At 41.6% G+C, this 17,838-nt stretch overlaps 1 protein-coding gene across 1 annotated transcript in view; it reads left to right on the forward strand.

The window, feature by feature from the left end:
* Positions 1 to 17,838, forward strand: part of CNTN6 (contactin 6) — a 187,164-nt gene that overhangs the window by 85,877 nt on the left and 83,449 nt on the right. Inside the window, exons 3-5 of the mRNA XM_056846756.1 lie at positions 374 to 469; positions 7,749 to 7,952; positions 10,580 to 10,682. Of these exons, the coding sequence (XP_056702734.1) occupies positions 374 to 469; positions 7,749 to 7,952; positions 10,580 to 10,682 (403 nt within the window). The remainder of the gene's footprint in view (positions 1 to 373; positions 470 to 7,748; positions 7,953 to 10,579; positions 10,683 to 17,838) is intronic.

The following is a 17,838-nucleotide window of genomic DNA, read 5'->3' on the forward strand; positions in this document are numbered from 1 at the left end:
GTGTGCCCTTACTGCAATTCTGAGCATGTCCTCCCATGACTTTGGCAGAATGTTCACAACAGGTGTGACAGGACAAAACTTTTTTTTTTAATCTTCATTTCCTTAAAAAAAAGTAAGCATTCAACCAGACAGCATACATTTAAAATAAATAAATAAATAAATGTTTTCTCATTGTATAAATGCCTAGCTACAATTTCCCTCCATAACAGAATTCACAGTATATTTTTGAAAGGTTGGGCTGCTTATAGTCAAAAGGACACCATAAACAAGATGAGGGGGGATATGTTGACTGTGACCATAGTATGGATAACAGCACTGGCTCCATTGCTTGAAAATGGGTAAATCTAACAGACTTTTAACTGTTTCCCTTAAGATCTTGAAAATTTTGAAACCAAAACAAGGAGCACCGTATCAGTCAGAGAGGGGCAAGGAGTCGTTCTACTTTGTGGCACCCCACCACACTATGGAGGTAATAGTTGGTGTTTTGTGTTGTTTGTCACTTCATTTTCCTGCATAAATCAGGAGAATGTGCTAAGCATGCATATTTATTGAAAATCATGGCTCACAATCCATATTAGCATGAGTGCAGCAGTGCTTAGGTTCAGTAGGGTGCCTACATGGTGAGAGCCAGCGTGGTGTAGTGGTTAAGAGCAGTAGCTTGGAGCAGTGGGCTATAATCTGGAGAACTGGGTTGGTTTCCCCATTCCTACACATGAAGACAGCTGGGTAACCTTGGGCTAGTCACAGCTCTCTTAGAGCTCTCTCAGCCCCACCTACCTCACAGAGTGTCTGTTGTGGGGAGGGGAAGAAAACCTCCTTTTCCTTCTTCTCCTCCTCTCAAGAGAATCTTGGTACCCTTACTCAAAATGTGGTGGGCTGAAAGGGAATAGCAGTGGGCTCAATAGAGATAAATGATGTGCACTTAGACTTCTCAATCCCCACAATGGCCTAACATGCAGGGAGTGGCTGGAAGGAGGGTCTCATCACACATCTATTCCACATCTGTGCTAATATGGATCATGTGCTAGTATGGATCATATCAGTAATTATTTTTAGAAGTGAATCATAGAACAAATGGATTTACAATGAATTAAAACTAAGTTGGTATGTAAACAGTGGCATGGATTATTGAAATATAGTGTTTAATATAGGATACAGAGCCATGCAGTTTTTTAAAGAACGAACAATAGTCATTGCAAATAAACTCTCTGCATTTCAGAAAAGTCTCTCTCTCTCTCTCTCTCTCTCTCACTTCCTAGTGAATCATGAGTGCCAGAATCATACATTATAGTACCCCTAAAAACAGCATAATATATTTCCAAATCAACTACTAAAATATGTCTTAAACAAGAAAAAAAATATTGTTTTCGAAACATCCTGACTCTCTCTGGATGTTATAACTGGCAAAAAGAGATGCTACCACCCAGTTCTGAAAAATGGACATTTTAAAACAGTGCGTGTTTTTTAAATATATGTTGTCAAATCTGGATAAAATGTATGTAGATGCTATTAATTCTGTCCACTCAGGAGTTCCCAGCTTTCCTTCATCTGCAGCAGGCGTTGCATAGAAGCTACATGCTCTCAGGCGGCAGCCACCTAGTACATTGCATGATAAACTGCTGGTGCTTGCAAAGGGGTGGTAGCAAAGAGGAGAACAGAGGTCACATAACCTGTGCAGTATTGTGCACCTGGACTAGATTGGCATCCAAGTTTACTTGAAAGGATAGGGCCTAGGGTTGCTAGCTCTGGGTTTAGGGTTGCCAGCTCTGCTTTAGGAAATACCTGGAGATTTTGAGGGCAGAGACTGAGGAGGGTGGGGTTTGGGGAGGGACTTCAATACCAGAGAGTTCAAATGCCAAAGCGACCATTTTCTCCAGGTGAACTGATCTCTATTGGTTGGAGATCAGTTGTAATAGCAGGATATCTCCAGCTAGTACCTAGAGGTTGGCAACCCTATCCGGGTCGGGAACTACTTGGAGATTTTTGGGGCAGAGCCTGAGAAGGGTGGTGTTTGGGGAGGGGAGGTACTTCAATGTCATCGAGTCCAATTGCCATAGCGGCCATTTCCTCCATGGGAACTGATCTCTTTTGCCTGGAGATCAGTCGTAATAGTGGGAGATCTCCAGCTAGTACCTGGATGTTAGCAGCAATAGACACGTCTGTGTATACAATAGTTACAACCAAGTTGACACAGAAACAAGCTCTCATACAAATGTAACAAATTCTATATTATACCACTCCTGAGGTATCCCAGGAGGGAACCTAGAAGTATATGGAAGTACACTAACCACTTGCTGGCAGATAATATGAAACTAACGCTACCCATGGGAGATATGTGAAAATATTGGAGAGGATATACCAACTTGCAGTTTAAGGGTTTGAGAAGAAACTGAAGAAAGAACTGAAATGATCATATTCCTTTTCTACCAGACACCTGTGAAGGAAAAGAAAAATTATAAAAAAGAATCTTATGTAATATACAGATGATACATACCTGTTGCACCGGAAGAAGAAAAAATACATACCTTTGTGGATATAGGAAAATTGCATGTGTTGGTTGTATACCATATTGGATTTTGGAAAATTGGATTTTGTATTTTGTAGTGTGTAATTTGTATTTTTGTAAGCTTGTATGATGATTAGATTTGTTGTGGTATGATACAGAATTTGTTACATTTGTATAAGGGCTTGTTTCTGTGTCAACCTGGTTATAAGTACCTGGGTTGTGTGCTTTAAGCCAGGGAAAATAAAATGACAAAAGCTATCAAGTTTGGGGCTAGCTTTGTGTTGTTCCCAATGCCCTGGTCTGACGTGGCACTTGAGAAAAGGCCATGTTCAGTGACTGGGTGCAAGCTTTGCATGTCCAGATAAAGGGACTCAGACAGCATGCCCTTCCTCTGCCTGAGACCCAAGAGAGCTGCTGACAGTCGGAGCAAACAATAGTGAGGCAATTGCAGCAATGATCTGATCCAGTATAAGGCAGATTCATTTGTTCAAACAGGAATTTTGTTTTGTAATGAATGTTCCTGAATCCTTTGTTAGTTCAAAGTCACATTGGCCTTCATTCTGTGACAACAATTTGCATTCAGAACCATGTTTCTGAGCATGGATTAGCTACACTGACTTTTAGCAAAAGTGCAAAACACTAATAGCAAGACATCTGATCACAACCGTGGTTGGCTAGAAGTCCATGAAGAGGCAGGCTGTCTCCTTCTGCAACTAAAGTTTCCTGGAGCGGATTTCAGATTGTAGCATTCAGCTTAATTAAAACTGTTCTTGGATTCTTTGGAAATGCCTCAGTAACTATAAACATTTATGGATAAGATCTTACGTAATAAAATATCATAACAAATTAGAGGAAGCGAAAGGAATAGTTTAACTAAGTTTTCAAAACTATAGATGTGCAACCCCTTACCTCTGAAAAATATTTGCTAGTCATATCAAAACTCTTTTTGGCTTCCTTTGCATTGCCTTGGGTGTTTTACCTGACAAAGGTATCTCAAAATTCACTTCAAAATTTGTTGTAGGCCACATCATAGTAATTTGAGGAATTCCTCTTCCAGGAGCTATTTTTTTCAAAGTTATTTAGGGTGTCTCTTGTCACTCCCCAGATGTGTTTACTTAAGAAGAAACTACCTAATCTAATCCATATTTCTTGGGCAGCCCATTCCTGAGCCTTCGGTAACTGGATACAGTGTGACCGAGGCGCTGTCGAGGTGCCTCCAAAGCTGTTCCCCAGCCACCGAAAAACTTTAAAAAGCTTTTTGAATGTTTAATAGGGGATTTTGCCACATTGAAAAGAGCAAGGCTGTGCCAGCAAAAAGCTGGCACAGCAACGCTGCTCTCGCCATTGGTCTACCATGGCGAAAGGGGTCAGCTGCCTATTGGCAGCTCCGCCCCCGGCATGCCCCGAGAATGCCCCCTGAGACACCGGTGTGGGGCTTTGTGCCGGTGGGACGCCGGCGGAAGGTCCCGCCAGCATCCCTGGGTGGCGCTGCTGTGACAGCGCTGGGAGAATGGCGTCTGGGTCTCCCCACCCATGTCTGTTACACCCTGGATGAAGTAAGTGGCATGGGTGCCAGTGCAGGGGGCACAAACGTTGGCGCATCCCCTTCCTGGCCTCCTAAGGACTTTTGTCCTTGAGGCTCAGGAATGGGCTAAAAAGGTGAAATTTCAGTGATCACTGAGATACAAATGATCCTTAGCTCATAATTTATATTTTCTGTTGCTATTCCATCACAAAAGATAAAAATAAAGCTAATGGTACAAGATAGGTTAAAATTACTACTCAGAATAGAAATTCCCTATGCATTTTGCCCAAAAGGCTTCTTCGGGGGAATCTATAGTTATTGCAATAGTCCTTCAAATGAGCATAAATTCTAATTTTAAAGACTATTGCATTTATGCTCATTTGAAGGACTATTGCATTAACTGAAGAAGCCTTTTGAGCAAAACACATATGGAATTTCTATTTTGAGTAATAACATTTTTTCACCTATTTTGCACTATTAGCCTTGGCCTTATTTATATCTCCTGTCATGGTGAGGCCCTTTTATTTCTCTTTGCCATCCCATCATAAACATATTTTCAAAATTCTAATTGGTATTCACAGCTTTTTGTGATATTTTTTCTAATTAACGTGATGTTATATTCTTTGTATGGATCTGAAATACATGTTTTCACAATGTTAAGGAATTGCATAAGGCATTTGGTTAAAAAAAAGTACTCTTACGAATATGGTGCCTAAAACATCTTGAAGATGCATGATTTCATAAACTTCCGCTTGCTAGATTTTATTAACTTCCTAACTGTATTTCATGGTATAGAGTTTTTAGAAAAAGATTTTGAAAGGGAAGCATCCTTGATAGATCCCCTGTGACATGCTGTTTCTAATTATAGTCACATAATATTATAGGAAGTCAGCGTAAAATTTCACAGAAACCACTGGTGTTTACAAATTCATTATCATACCGTGCTGATGTTGCATCTGAAAACATAAATAATGTTTTTAAAATGGCACTGATGATGGTAAGGACTTGGGATGGGAGAAAGAGACGAGGTTTCAAAATGAATCAGTTGGCAGAAAGTTCCAAGCTCATGAATTATACATTTAATTAAGGAATGCTAAACTGCGAGATTTCAAAAAACTTCTGATTTACTATGTTTTATTAAAAATACAATTTCCATGCCACTCCTGCCACTGTTGGAGCATGATAGAAAGAGCTCCACAGTCGGCTGTCAAACTCCAGACAGCAGGAAGGAACAATTGTGACAGAAGGTGAAAAGAAGGCACCAAACAGAAGGGCAATGAGTCAGACAGATCAGAGTGGCAGGGGACTCATAAAGGAGGTGAGCGACTAGTATCTAAAGGAGGCAGCTGCAGGGAAGAGGAGAAGAAAAGTTAGTTCGTAAGTTGTTCCATCCTCAAAGCACTGAAAGATAAAAAGTGGGATGCCAAAAATGCCTGAGGCGTATTCAGAAGGAAGTTTTTGAACAGCGGTTGATGATGTCCATTCTTGTAGTCTGCATACGGCCTTGCCTCCTCTAGTATCAGTCTCCACTGCAGGAGATAGCAACTGTACATTGTGTCTGTCACAGTTCTAAAAAAAACCCCACAAGTGCATTTAAAAATCTATGCATAATGCAGACAGCCACCCAGAATGCCCACATGTAAATACAAATGCTAAGTTTGTCAAGCATGATTGGAAAAATATGGCATTTGTTTGGATAGGGGTTTTGGACACTGAAGAGCTCATTGTAATAAGAGTTTGCCTATACTGACAGCCCATGATTGTTGCTACGAAGCTAAATGCTATACTCTTTTTAAAACATATTAGCTACATACTTACTTGAAAGGCAATAGTTAGATTATTGCAAGTGATTCCTGGGCTCATAAAGCTCCCTGGGTGACCATGGAGAAGCTTTCCTTTCCCGTGTTATTTTGACAACTATACTATGAGTTAACATGAAGCTGAGAGAGAGTGACCACCCTAAAATCACCCAGCAAGACTCAGTGTAGGGTTGCCAGGTCCCTCTTCGCTACCGGTGGGAGGTTTTTGGGGAGGAGCTTGAGGAGGGCAAGGTTTGGGGAGGAGATGTACTTCAGTGCCATACAGTCCAATTGCCAAAGGGGCCATTTTCTCCAGGTGAATTGATCTCTATCGGCTGGAGATCAGTTGTAATAGCAGGAGATTTCCAGATAGTACCTGGAGATTGGCAACCCTAACTCAGTGGCAGAGTGGGCATTCAAACATGGGGCTCCCAGATCCTAGTCCAACATCCTGATCATATACCATAATGCCTTTCTAACCGGACTCTGTTGTACCTGAACTTTAAGTACCCATAGCGCTGTTATTCTATACTTCCTCATCCACAGATACGTACCAAAATGAGGAATGTAGAAAGTTGTTATGTAGAAAAGCCCTTATCTTGTAGTTGCCTCCACAAGGCTGCTGCCATGAAACAATCTAAAGAAGGGGAAGGGTGAAGTGCACCAATTTCTTTGAAATCCCTTTTGAGAAAACAACACAATGACACTCGACTTAGACAATAGGATTAGAAGATTCTTACGGGTAATGTAATCCAACAACTTGCAATTGTACAATTTTTCAGATCTAATTAAAATAATTTCTTACATATTGTTACCATGCACAAAAGCCCATCTTTTAGTAGTAAAGGTATTTTCTATTATCCAGTCTAAATCTGATCAGCTGCAACTTTAATCCAAGGTATTACATCCAACAACTTGGAAAGAAAGCCATTAGGATATAAAAACATAGTTCCTTTTCTATGCACTATTCAGATCCTCCTCACATATGTATACATAAATGATCCCCCATTTCTTGGTTAGACAATATTTTATTATTCTCAAGTGTGTGAATAATCTCTACTAGAAAAATAATATGCTTGAGTTAAATACAATGAAAGGTTTATCTATCATGGTTAATTTGTATTTGTCCAAGTCATTTCTTTAATCTACGTTAAATTAATTTTGGATATGTTAGTGTGAACATATCCCCGTGATATGCCCCGTGGCGCAGAGTAGTAAGCTGCAGTACTGCAGTCCAAGCTCTGCTCACGACCTGAGTTCGATCCCAACGGAAGCCAGCTCAAGGTTGACTCAGCCTTCCATCCTTCCGAGGTCAGTAAAATGAATACCCAGCTTGCTGGGGGTAAAGGGAAGATGACTGGGGAAGGCACTGGCAAACCACCCCTTAAACAAAGTCTGCCTCGTAAACGTCAGGATGTGACATCACCCCATGGGTCAGGAATGACCCAGTGCTTGCACAGGAGACCTTTACCTTTACCTTTTAGTGTGAACTGGGTTTATTCCTCCCACCCCAAATCCCTAACTGGATTTTAAAGCATTCCACTTTCCATTATTTTGCACAGTGGAATCATTGTACCTAGATGTACCCACTGTCATTGCATTGGACAAATGAAAAGGAAAATTAGTATTTTCTTTTTGTACAGGTTTTGTAGCATTTCAGCATTTTGAGAGTAAAGATAAGAAAGCACTTGGCACAGGAGGATGACAGTGTGGGGGGAGGGAGAAAGATATATGTATTCTTGTGATACTCCAGTTCAGGATCCACCATTTTTTAAAACTTGACATTAGCTATTTCGTTAATCAAAAATTAATCATGGAAGTGGTTCATAAAAAAAAAAAAATCTCTTCCAATAATGCTAAAACTCACAGCAGAGTTTTGTTAGGAAGATATGTGTAATAAGTGTTTGATGTTTTCCAGATTTGTCCTATGCTTGGATTTTCAATGATAATCCCTTATATGTTCAGGAGGACAATCGGCGCTTTGTCTCTCAAGAGACAGGGAATCTGTACATTGCCAAAGTGGAACCCTCTGATGTGGGCAATTACACATGTGTTGTAACTAACACAGAAGCTAAACAAAGTATGCAGGGCCCACCTACACCACTTGTACTTCGTGTTGATGGTAAGTTTTAACAATCCTAACTAAGCTAAATTAATTGGTCATTGACACCATGCATTAATTGTGACGTGACAATCAGTCATTGTTGTCTAACAGGCAGATTTGTGTTACTCGTTTATGTTAGACCAATGGCTCGCGTGAGTCTGTACGATGGATCTGGCTGTTCGTAAAATCTCATGAGGGAATAGTGTGGGCATATCTACAGTAGGGGAGCAATTGTAAACAGATCTCAGGAAAACCCCAGTCCTCAGGAAAAGACTATTAAACCAATTCACGTGTAGAATAGATATGCCAAAAGTAAACCAAAACAGTTTGTGATGGAAGCAGACATGGTAGAAGAATCTTTATTCCTGTATTAATTATATTGTTCCAGGAACACTCCGATTCAGATGTGACAGGCTTTTATTGTGCAGATCTAAAATGGGGAAAGCTAGAGCCAATCCGGTTTAGTAACTAACGTGAAAGGCATCCTTTGTAACAAAGTGCTTTAATTAAATGTTCACAGTGGAAAATATATAGCTGATAAATCTGTTAGCAAGAGTTTTTTTTAATGGCTTGCTTTCCTAAGTATGATCATTCACAGTGTATTCTGAGTGCTCAGAGCATATAGTAACAAATGCTGTAGACCATTTGTCTCAGATCTAGAATTAGTGTATAAATGTATAATCGCTTGAAAGAGGGACTTTGCTGTAAAAGCTATGCTATACTGTAAGACCTGATTTGTGGAACTAGAATTTTCCTTTCTGGGCCTCCAGTTGTTTATCAACCTACAGTATAGCATTGTCCCTTTATGCTAAGGTCCCTCTTTGGCATAGTAGTGGTTTTAAAAATTATGTTCTTTGAGGCAATGTCCACTTCTGTGGGCACAAAGTCCACAGAATAAGGACATAGGCTTCTTCATACATACATGTTTTCCTCTTGATGCCTCCTCACTGGAGCCCTGGGCAGACAAACTGAACCTGTGTTGACTCACTGTATGGGAAGGGAGAGCAGGCATGAACATATTGGCCCTGAACCCACCTCCACACGATCACTGAGTCATCTACACAACGTGAACAAGTGGTAGAATTGATACGGTTGCCAACTCCGGGTTGGGAAATGCCTGGAGATTTTGGGGGTGGAGCCTGAGGAGGGTGGGGTTTGGAGAGGGGAGCGACTTCAATGCCATAGAGTCCAATAGTCAAAGCGGCCATTTTCTCCAGGTGAACTGATATCTATCGGCTGGAGATCAGTTGTAATAGTGGGTGATCTCCAGCCACCACCTGGAGGCTGGCAACCCTAAGAATTGCCCAGGAATACACTCCCTCCCCATGATCAGCAACACTGCTTTCTAAATGGGGCATGAACACCGGGAGGGGGCCATCTCTTACACACGTTTACACTATGCAAATGACTTTTCCCACTCGCAGAAGCAGAGGCAGGGCCAGCGTGCTTATCCCTCCTCTCCCTCCCTGCACTGTGATTTCATGAACAGACAGGTAATATGCAGGGCTTTTATTATTGAATTCTAATTTATGAGTGGAATAGCTGCCCCATCCCCCCAACATTTGTTTTAGGCAATGCCAAGTAACATGAAAGCTCTGCCTTTAGTGTTTGATTGGTGATAGTGTGTCACACACCTAAGTTATCATTGAGTGCTAAAAAAAACCCTGCATGAACCCAGTTGCTGGAACATCAGAAAAACATCCTTGGCTTAACTTGCTAGATCACAATTTATGCAGGTCTGGCATGTACTGTTGATCCTAAATTAAACAATAGTTAAAAGCATTAAATAAAGAAGAAGAAGAACAAAAGAACAAACTGTGTAATCCACTGTAATTGTGTGCAAAGAATTATAATAATCTTATAATAGCTGGTGTAATGCTGGAATCAAAAACTGCTGAGATTAATTCCAGATTAGCCCAGTTTCTCAGTTCAGGATATTGATTGTGTTCTTTTTGTTGCAAGAGATGTAAAGTCAAGATGTTTGGAGTTGTGCTTTGGATTTTCAGCGCATCTGACTTTGCGACTAAAGCCTTTTATGCAGGGATGTTTCCCTGCAGTCACCCCCGCTGACTGCTTCAGGGCTTCCTTTTGATTATGCTGGCCTTTTCTGCCCGTCAGAGGTCGCCTCGCTCTCTCTGCATGTTTTGCCCACATTTTCCAGATTCTGGCTAAAACCGCATCTGGAAAACACGGGCGGGGAGAGCGAGGCGACCTCTGACGGGCGGGAAAGGCATGCAAAATCAAAAGGAAGCCCCGAAGCAGTCGGCGGGGGGGGGGGTGACCACGGGGAAACGTTCCTGGATAAAAAGCCTAAGCTTCATGCTGTCCGCAAATCAACCAGTTTTAAAAGTTAGAAAGAATTACAGTATGCTGCCTGAGGACTGCTGAGTGCTGACCTCTTTGGATAAGCTGGGTCAAGAGATCAAGAGGAACTTACTTGTGTGATTTGATTTGTAGACTTCATATTGGGCATCTGCACAGTGATGAAGTTCTCCTCAGAGGCCCACTCTTGCTCTCACTGGAAGACACTTATTAGTTTCCATGGGAACAAGTAAGGCCACAACTTTATCTTTTACACTGAAATTCTGTTGTAGTAGACAGGTCTGAGGCACAACTGGAGTGTTTGTTGTTTTGATGTTCAACAGGTGCGATGGGGGAATATGAGCCAAAGATTGAAGTGCGTTTTCCAGAAACATCATATGCAGCAAAGGGCTCACCTGTTAAACTGGAATGCTTTGCCCTTGGAAAGTAAGGATCTTAATTTCTTTTTTAAGCATAATTATTGTTTGTTACAATAACATGATACCATGTACCAATGGTGAGTAAAATGGATACCCAATAGTCAAGGAAAGGTTTAATTTTTTTTTAATTTAATGAATTCACACTTGGGAATTCACATTGAAGAAAGTATATGGCATCTCACCAAGGCACTGGTCTGACAATGCAGGGCCTCGATCTTCCATTGCTATCAGGTCATATAGGGTGGCTGACTTTCCAAACAAACCATTAATTTTTCATTTCTAACTCTAATAAGTAATTAACACTTCTCTGGTAGCCAAACCTACATGGGCTCCTCCGGCCAAATATGTACAGTCTTGCAAAATTCCAGTGTTCTGAAATAATACCAATTAAAAATGTTTTCTTTGTGGTAGCAAATTGAATTCTTCTGTGTGAGATGCTGATCACTTTGACACTTGAAAGAAATATACCTGTGCTTCTACATATGGGATTTATTTCAAGTAAGCCAGCCTAGGCAAATGTAACATGAACCAATGTTCAGGGTAAGGCAATTGAGTTTTTCTTTGTCTATGAAACAAGAGGGATCTTGGATCATAGTCAGAGAGCAAAATAAATAGTAAAAATTTCAATACGTATCATATATTTCTGTTGACTGGGGTTCCCAGCTCCGGGTTGGGAAATACCTGGGGATTTTGGGGGTGGAGCCTGAGGAGGGCAGGGTTTGGAGAAGGGAGGGATTTCAATGCCATAGAGTCCAATAGCCAAAGCAGCCATTTTCTACAGGGGAACTGATCTATGTCACCTAGAAATCAGTTATAATCGTGGGAGATCTCCAGCCACCACCTGGAGGTTGTCAAGCCTACTGTAGACTCTGGGATGGATCCAGCCAGCTTTTCACTCACTCCTGCCCAATTCCCATCCTTACGAAACAGTCCCCATCCATCCCCCATACCTTTTTTTTCTGTGCAGGCCCTAAGATCTCCCGAACAGCCTATTTTTTGCGTGGCCAAAGAGGAACCCTTGTTCTTGTGTGGGTTTTTTGTTTGTTTGTTTGTTTGCACCAGCTGAAAAGATGGCTGGATCCAACCATCTACTATATTGACTCTGCTACAATCATGATCAGTCCAAGCTCTGCTCATGACCTGAGTTCGATCCCGACGGAAGTCAGTTTCAGGTAACCAGCTCAAGGTTGACTCAGCCTACCATCCTTCCGAGGTCAGTAAAATTAGTACCCATCTTGCTGGGGGTAAAGTGTAGATTACTGGTGAAGGCAATGGCAAACCACCCCGTAAACATAGTCTGTCTAGTAAACGTTGGGCTGTGACATCACCCCATGGGCCAGGAATGACCCAGTGCTTGCACAGGGGACGACCTTTACCTTTACAATCATTGTAATGATATTGGGTGAGAATGTTTCTGATGGGCCCAACTGCACATAAATGTATACAATTAGATCCCAACAACCAGGAAGGGATTACTTGGAGTGAAGACGTGTCAGGGGGTGATTTCCATGTGCCTGCAGTCACGGTCCAGACTTTTTTTTGGTTTTGCAACAGCAATCAGACACTTGGGCTCCTGTTGAAGGAAAGGCAGTTGAGAGTGGGGGCAACTGGAGCAAAGGAACAGCAGTGAAAACAACCTTTTCACTCTAAATCACCATCATCATCATACTGAATCAGCTCTTCCTGAACAAGAGGAAGGAGAAAGAGGAGGGAATCATTGGCTTTCATGTCCATGCAAATTCATATAATATGTGGTTTGAGCCTAACAAGTTATAAAATGTACCATTTATCTTGGGGCTAAAGGAAGAAATTGTTATTTCTAGAGATATAAAATTTCTGGAAATTTTGTAGCTATAGGAGGATGTTTTTTTCCTATTAAAATGGAAATGTGGGGGGGAAATGGAATATATACAAAACTTGCTTTCCTATCAAACCTAAATTTATTTTACTTATTATCAACATAAAATACATCATCTATAATTTAGGTAGCATTTAAATGGTACTTATTTGTCATATTTATAGAATTTAAAAGTATAAATACTTTAGTTTTCTCTAAAAAAATTGAAAATATGCCCAATACTTGAGAGAGAGCTGCAAACTTCTGCACTCTATACTGCTTTAACATGTATGTCTTAATTTTTGCCATCTGAAATCTAGGATGGAAAAAAAATCTGTATTACACTCTCATACAGTCATGATACATAGGAACAATAACGTATTTGGATATTGAGTTTATTATTAAACACTACACTCCTAAATAATGTATTATTAACCCATGTGCATTAGCATATTAATTGTCGCCAAAATAATTCAGATTTAAATAAACATATTTTTGAAAACATGTTGCATATTTCTACAGTATATGTGTGAATTATCATTGTTGTAGATTGTCTTACACAAAAAGTTTCATACTACACATTTTTTTTGTAAAATACATGGAAGAATTATTTAGATGGTACATTATGCTATCTGGAAGCTTAGTGAAATATTTTAATGTACCTGTTAAATCGCAATGCACACAACATTCACATGGGACAAGCCCTGTAGTGCTGTCGATTCAGTTCTATCCGAACTGGAAATCAGCCAAATTTACCCTGATTCGGCTGTTTCCAGTTCAAATTCAACTGAACTGAAAAAAGGCGGAAAAATATTGTGGATGACATGACATCATTTCCTCTCCTCCCATTTTTCTCAGTTGATCAAGTGTGAGCAATTGGGGGTGGGAGCAGGAGTTCATCTGCCTCATCCAGGCACATGGTAAGCCTAATGAAGATGGTAACAGAATAACTAAAAGTAATGGGATGGATCCACAGTAGCCCTTGCTGATCATTTCTATTCACACATGATCACATTTATTATTTCACCATGTGTTGCATCCCATAGTGTTCTTAACGTTTTACTACTCTCAAGAGAAATTTTGAGTATAGCAGGAAAGATCTATTCAATGTTCTGCTTGCAGTTTAGATCTAATACCTAGTATATTTTGGGGGCAGAATCATTCTGCAGAATCGTTCTGCAAGAGCTCTCCAAAAATTCCTCAAAATGGCAATCAGGGCAAAGGTTTTCACCAAAGATGTTTTAAAAGAATACCGTAGGACCATTATCTGCAGTTTGCTTTGTCTCTTGATTTGTTACAAAAGTTGCTGATCAGCCATACCAAGATCTACACCAAGTGGGTCTAGGAACAATTGTTCCTGTGTGGATTTAACCTTAGATTATTATTCTCCTCCGAAATGAAGAAATTGGGTTACATGAGGCAATGGGTATTCTAAGTATAGCAAAGGCATCAATCAGGTGTAGAAATAATAATAATAATAAATATAGTTTATGACATATAGGTGTAAAAATGTGTAAAAAGAAACAAGAAATGATTTTGTTATCAGCTACTTTGCTTCGTTCCAATTTCATCTCAGAAATTTCAATTGTATGTTTTCTTTCATAATTTAGTTTTTATTGTGATTTTTCTAGAATTGTATTGTGACAAAATAGTTCCTTTCAAGTTATTTTGCTTTGCTTTAAACCAGCCATGCAAAATCGTAACTGCTTTTCACAAAGTGTTTTTATTTCTTTAGAAAAGTTGCTTTAGATGCGGTGTAAAAAAAGATAGGCCAATAGTGAAATGCTATTTCTGTCCTGTCTCCTTTTCATTCCTTGTTATGAGCGAAAACACAAATTGTGTGCATTATCTCTTAGCTGGATTAGTTTCAAAAGCTGAAGGTCAAAGGATTAATTTAGCTTTTGCTGTCTTTTACATTACTTGACAGGAGAAGACACAATTATAGTGAAGTACCTGACAGAACAAAGACCAATTAGGGAACTGGGGGAAAAAAAGATTTAGCCAAATTACTACCACTGCAGAGTTTACGATTTTGGGGGAAAGCAACTGTTTGTCACAGTAGACAACAAAAATCACAGTTGCAGCTCAATTTGCAAAGAAACACTGGAGTGAATGCAAATCAATTTTAAATGAACCCAGTCACCCAGCCAAAGGAATGTTAGCTGAATAATTGTATTCATTTTAGTCAATTAATGATATAATTAATCAATTAAACTTACATAATTCCACATATGAATAATGGAAGTAATTCTGAAGGAAGAACATGATTGCTGGACTGGGTTACCCAGAAAAAACTCCCACAGATTTTTACCACTCCTTAGTGGCTCACAGCCCTGACCTGGATGGCCCAGACTAGCCTGATCTCGTCAGATCTCAGAAGCTAAGCAGGGTCAGCCCTGGTTAGTATTTGGATGGGAGACCACCAAGGAATACCAGGGTTGCTGTGCAGAGGAAGGCGCTGGGAAACCACCTCTGTTAGTATCTTGCCATGAAAACCCCAAAAGGGGTCGCCATAAGTTGGCTGTGACTTGAAGGCACTTTACGCACACACACAGTGGCTCACAACAACTTTACACATTCAGAATCTGTAGATCTGCTCATATTTATGTTGTGAGGGGGATTGTGTAAACACATTCCTGTGCAAACTGTGGTCGAGCTATCCACGGAGCTCTACTAACTGTGGTTGAACCAATCACAGATCTCTCGGGTATCTTTTTTAGAATGGGATGTATGGGAGGGATTCAGTCCAACAATCCTCCCCACCCCACCCCGATCTGTCATCAAAATCAATAACATAACTACATCCGCTGGCAGAAGATGCCAACAGAAGGGGACAGACAAATCTCCCTGGGAAGAGAGTACCAGAGGTTTGGTGCCACTACTGAGATTGTATAGTGGTTAGAGTGTCCGACTAGGATCTGGGAGACCCAGATTCATAGCCTCACTCTGCCAAGGAAACTTGCTGGGTGAGCTGGGGCCAGGGCCAGGCACCCACTGTCAACCGAACTTTCTTCACAAGATTGTTGCGAGGAGAAAATGGAGGAGAGGAGAAAAAGGCAAGCTGCTTTGGGTTCCCATTGTCATGAAAGGCAGGGAATTGATGAATGCATGAATGAATAAATCAATAAAAGTTAGGGGATTAATAGTCCATCCTAACCAGAGTTGTACAATTCTAATACCACTGACTTCAATGGATGTAGAAAGGCGTGACTATCCTTAGGATAGGACTGCTATTGTCCACATCTCTCTGGTGACACTTTGTTAGCTTGGGACTGGGGGACATAAATTTAAGCATTAGAAATGCACATATTTCCTCTTTCATTATGCCATTTCTTTCTAATCAGTTTCTTGCTCCTCAACTTCTTTCCCTGTCATGTCTATCCTTGGTGTCAAGTTCTCATTGCACCATCCTGTTAAACTTGGGTTTTACTTTAGTCTGCTATTAACTGTTAGTTAAACAGAGACCTCATTTAATTCTACAGAATTAAAAGTGAAAATGGATTATGAGTCCAAGGCAACCGTGTCTCAGCTGCTTTCTATATGCAAAGGCCCTCTCCTGTTGACTGAGAAAAAGTTCCTTCTCCCTGGGTTTTCTGTAGCTTTAGTCTAGGAAGGTGTGAGAAAAGATGGATCTACCTCTGTCTTCTGGATGCTTCTCAAGGCCATTCACAGTTTCCTCACCAGCTGCCAATGCCCTTCATCAGGCAAGATTCTTCAACCCTCTATGTTTTCACTGTGCTTCTTTATGTTTTCAGGATCCTCTTACCGTATATACTCGGGTATAAGCCGGCCCCCCAAATTTGAGGCCAGAAAAGGGAATTTCTTATTGACCCCCGTATAAGCGGAGGGTCAATAAGAAATTCCTTTTACCGGCAATGTAAAAATTCCTTTTACCGGCCGCCATTTTAGAGCGCTGGGATTATCTCGCCTCTGTTCCAGGTTGCCCTCCCGCTGGCCTCCCGGGCCCTTCCGACCCACCCCAACCCACCCCGACCCCAGTGCCATCCAAGGAGGGGAGGGGGAAGAGCCCCTGAACCCCCTACTCACCGGGAGAGGAGGCGAATCGGCGGTGGTGGCACGGCCTTCCTGCGCCTGCAGCAGGCCCCCCCAGGCCGCTGCCGGCCGGAGGAAGCCGTGCGGGTGCGCCGGCGGCACGGCCTCCTGCCAGCAGCAGGAAGGCTCCTGCCGGCCGGAGGAAGCAGCCTGGGCGCGGCGGTGGCGGTGGCGTGGCCTGGAGGGGCCTCTTGCCGGCCCGGGAAGGCTCCTGCCGGCCGCAGGAAGGCTCCTGCCGGCTGGAGGAAGCGGCCCGGGGGCGGCGGGGGCGGCGGCGCGGCCTGGGGGGCCTCCTGCTGGCCCGGGAAGGCTCCTGCCGGCTGGGGAAAGGTGCGCGGGCCCAGCGGCGATGACGGCGGTAAGTTCCCCCCTCCCCCTCCCCCCTCTACCGTATTGACCCGCGTATAAGCCGAGGCCGGCTTTTTCAGCCCTTTTTTTGGGCTGAAAAACTCGGCTTATACGCGAGTATATACGGTAATCATCAAACTTGTTACCTTCCATTTCAGTCTTCTCCTCTGGTCTTGAATCTACATTCTTTCACCTGTATTCACCATCCTCTGGGTCATTCCTGTCTCTGGAGAATGATCACATCATTGGTTTAAACTCTGAGTATTTAGTTTCAGCTGTTTCCCTCCCCCCTCGATCCTTTTCCTCACAGGGAAAACTGAGTGGGTTTCTCGGTGATTACTCCTTTGGGTTCCTCTACATTGATGTCAGTGTTCTAAACATATCCACTTCAACATCTTTCTGATTTCACAGGAGTTTATCCTGCATATAAATGCACTTAGGATTGCGGTTTAGAGAATGAAGTAGGACTGAGAGCTTGATCTGCTTAATTATTATGCCCTTTTGGAACCTAATTCTTTTCTCATGTCAGTGTTTGACGCCAAAACCAGCAGCGGCTTTCTAATCTCTGCTTTGTCTCATTTGTTTAACCAGGCATGGTCTTAATTATCTGAGCCATAAATTTAATTTTATTGTGAAGTGCCCTGAGATGGGTGATATGAGAGATGTGACACGGATACTGCATGATTGACTTAGTATTATTCTACTTGTGTCTTCCGCTGAAAGACAATACAGGATTTGCTTATTGTGGATTCCTCTGTTGTTTCAGTCAAACTGAAATTGATGTCCAGTGTGACTAGACCTGTCACTTCAAAGAAAATATTTTCTTCTTCTCTTTTTAATTTGGTAACTTATGGATTCTTGAGGCTGCTGTCTGTTCTGCAGAATATAAATAAAAAGAGAGACTACACCCTGGGTTCTTAGGTGC

This window comes from Euleptes europaea, chromosome 1 (genome assembly GCF_029931775.1).
Source record: "Euleptes europaea isolate rEulEur1 chromosome 1, rEulEur1.hap1, whole genome shotgun sequence".
Classification (NCBI taxonomy): Eukaryota; Metazoa; Chordata; class Lepidosauria; order Squamata; family Sphaerodactylidae; genus Euleptes; species Euleptes europaea.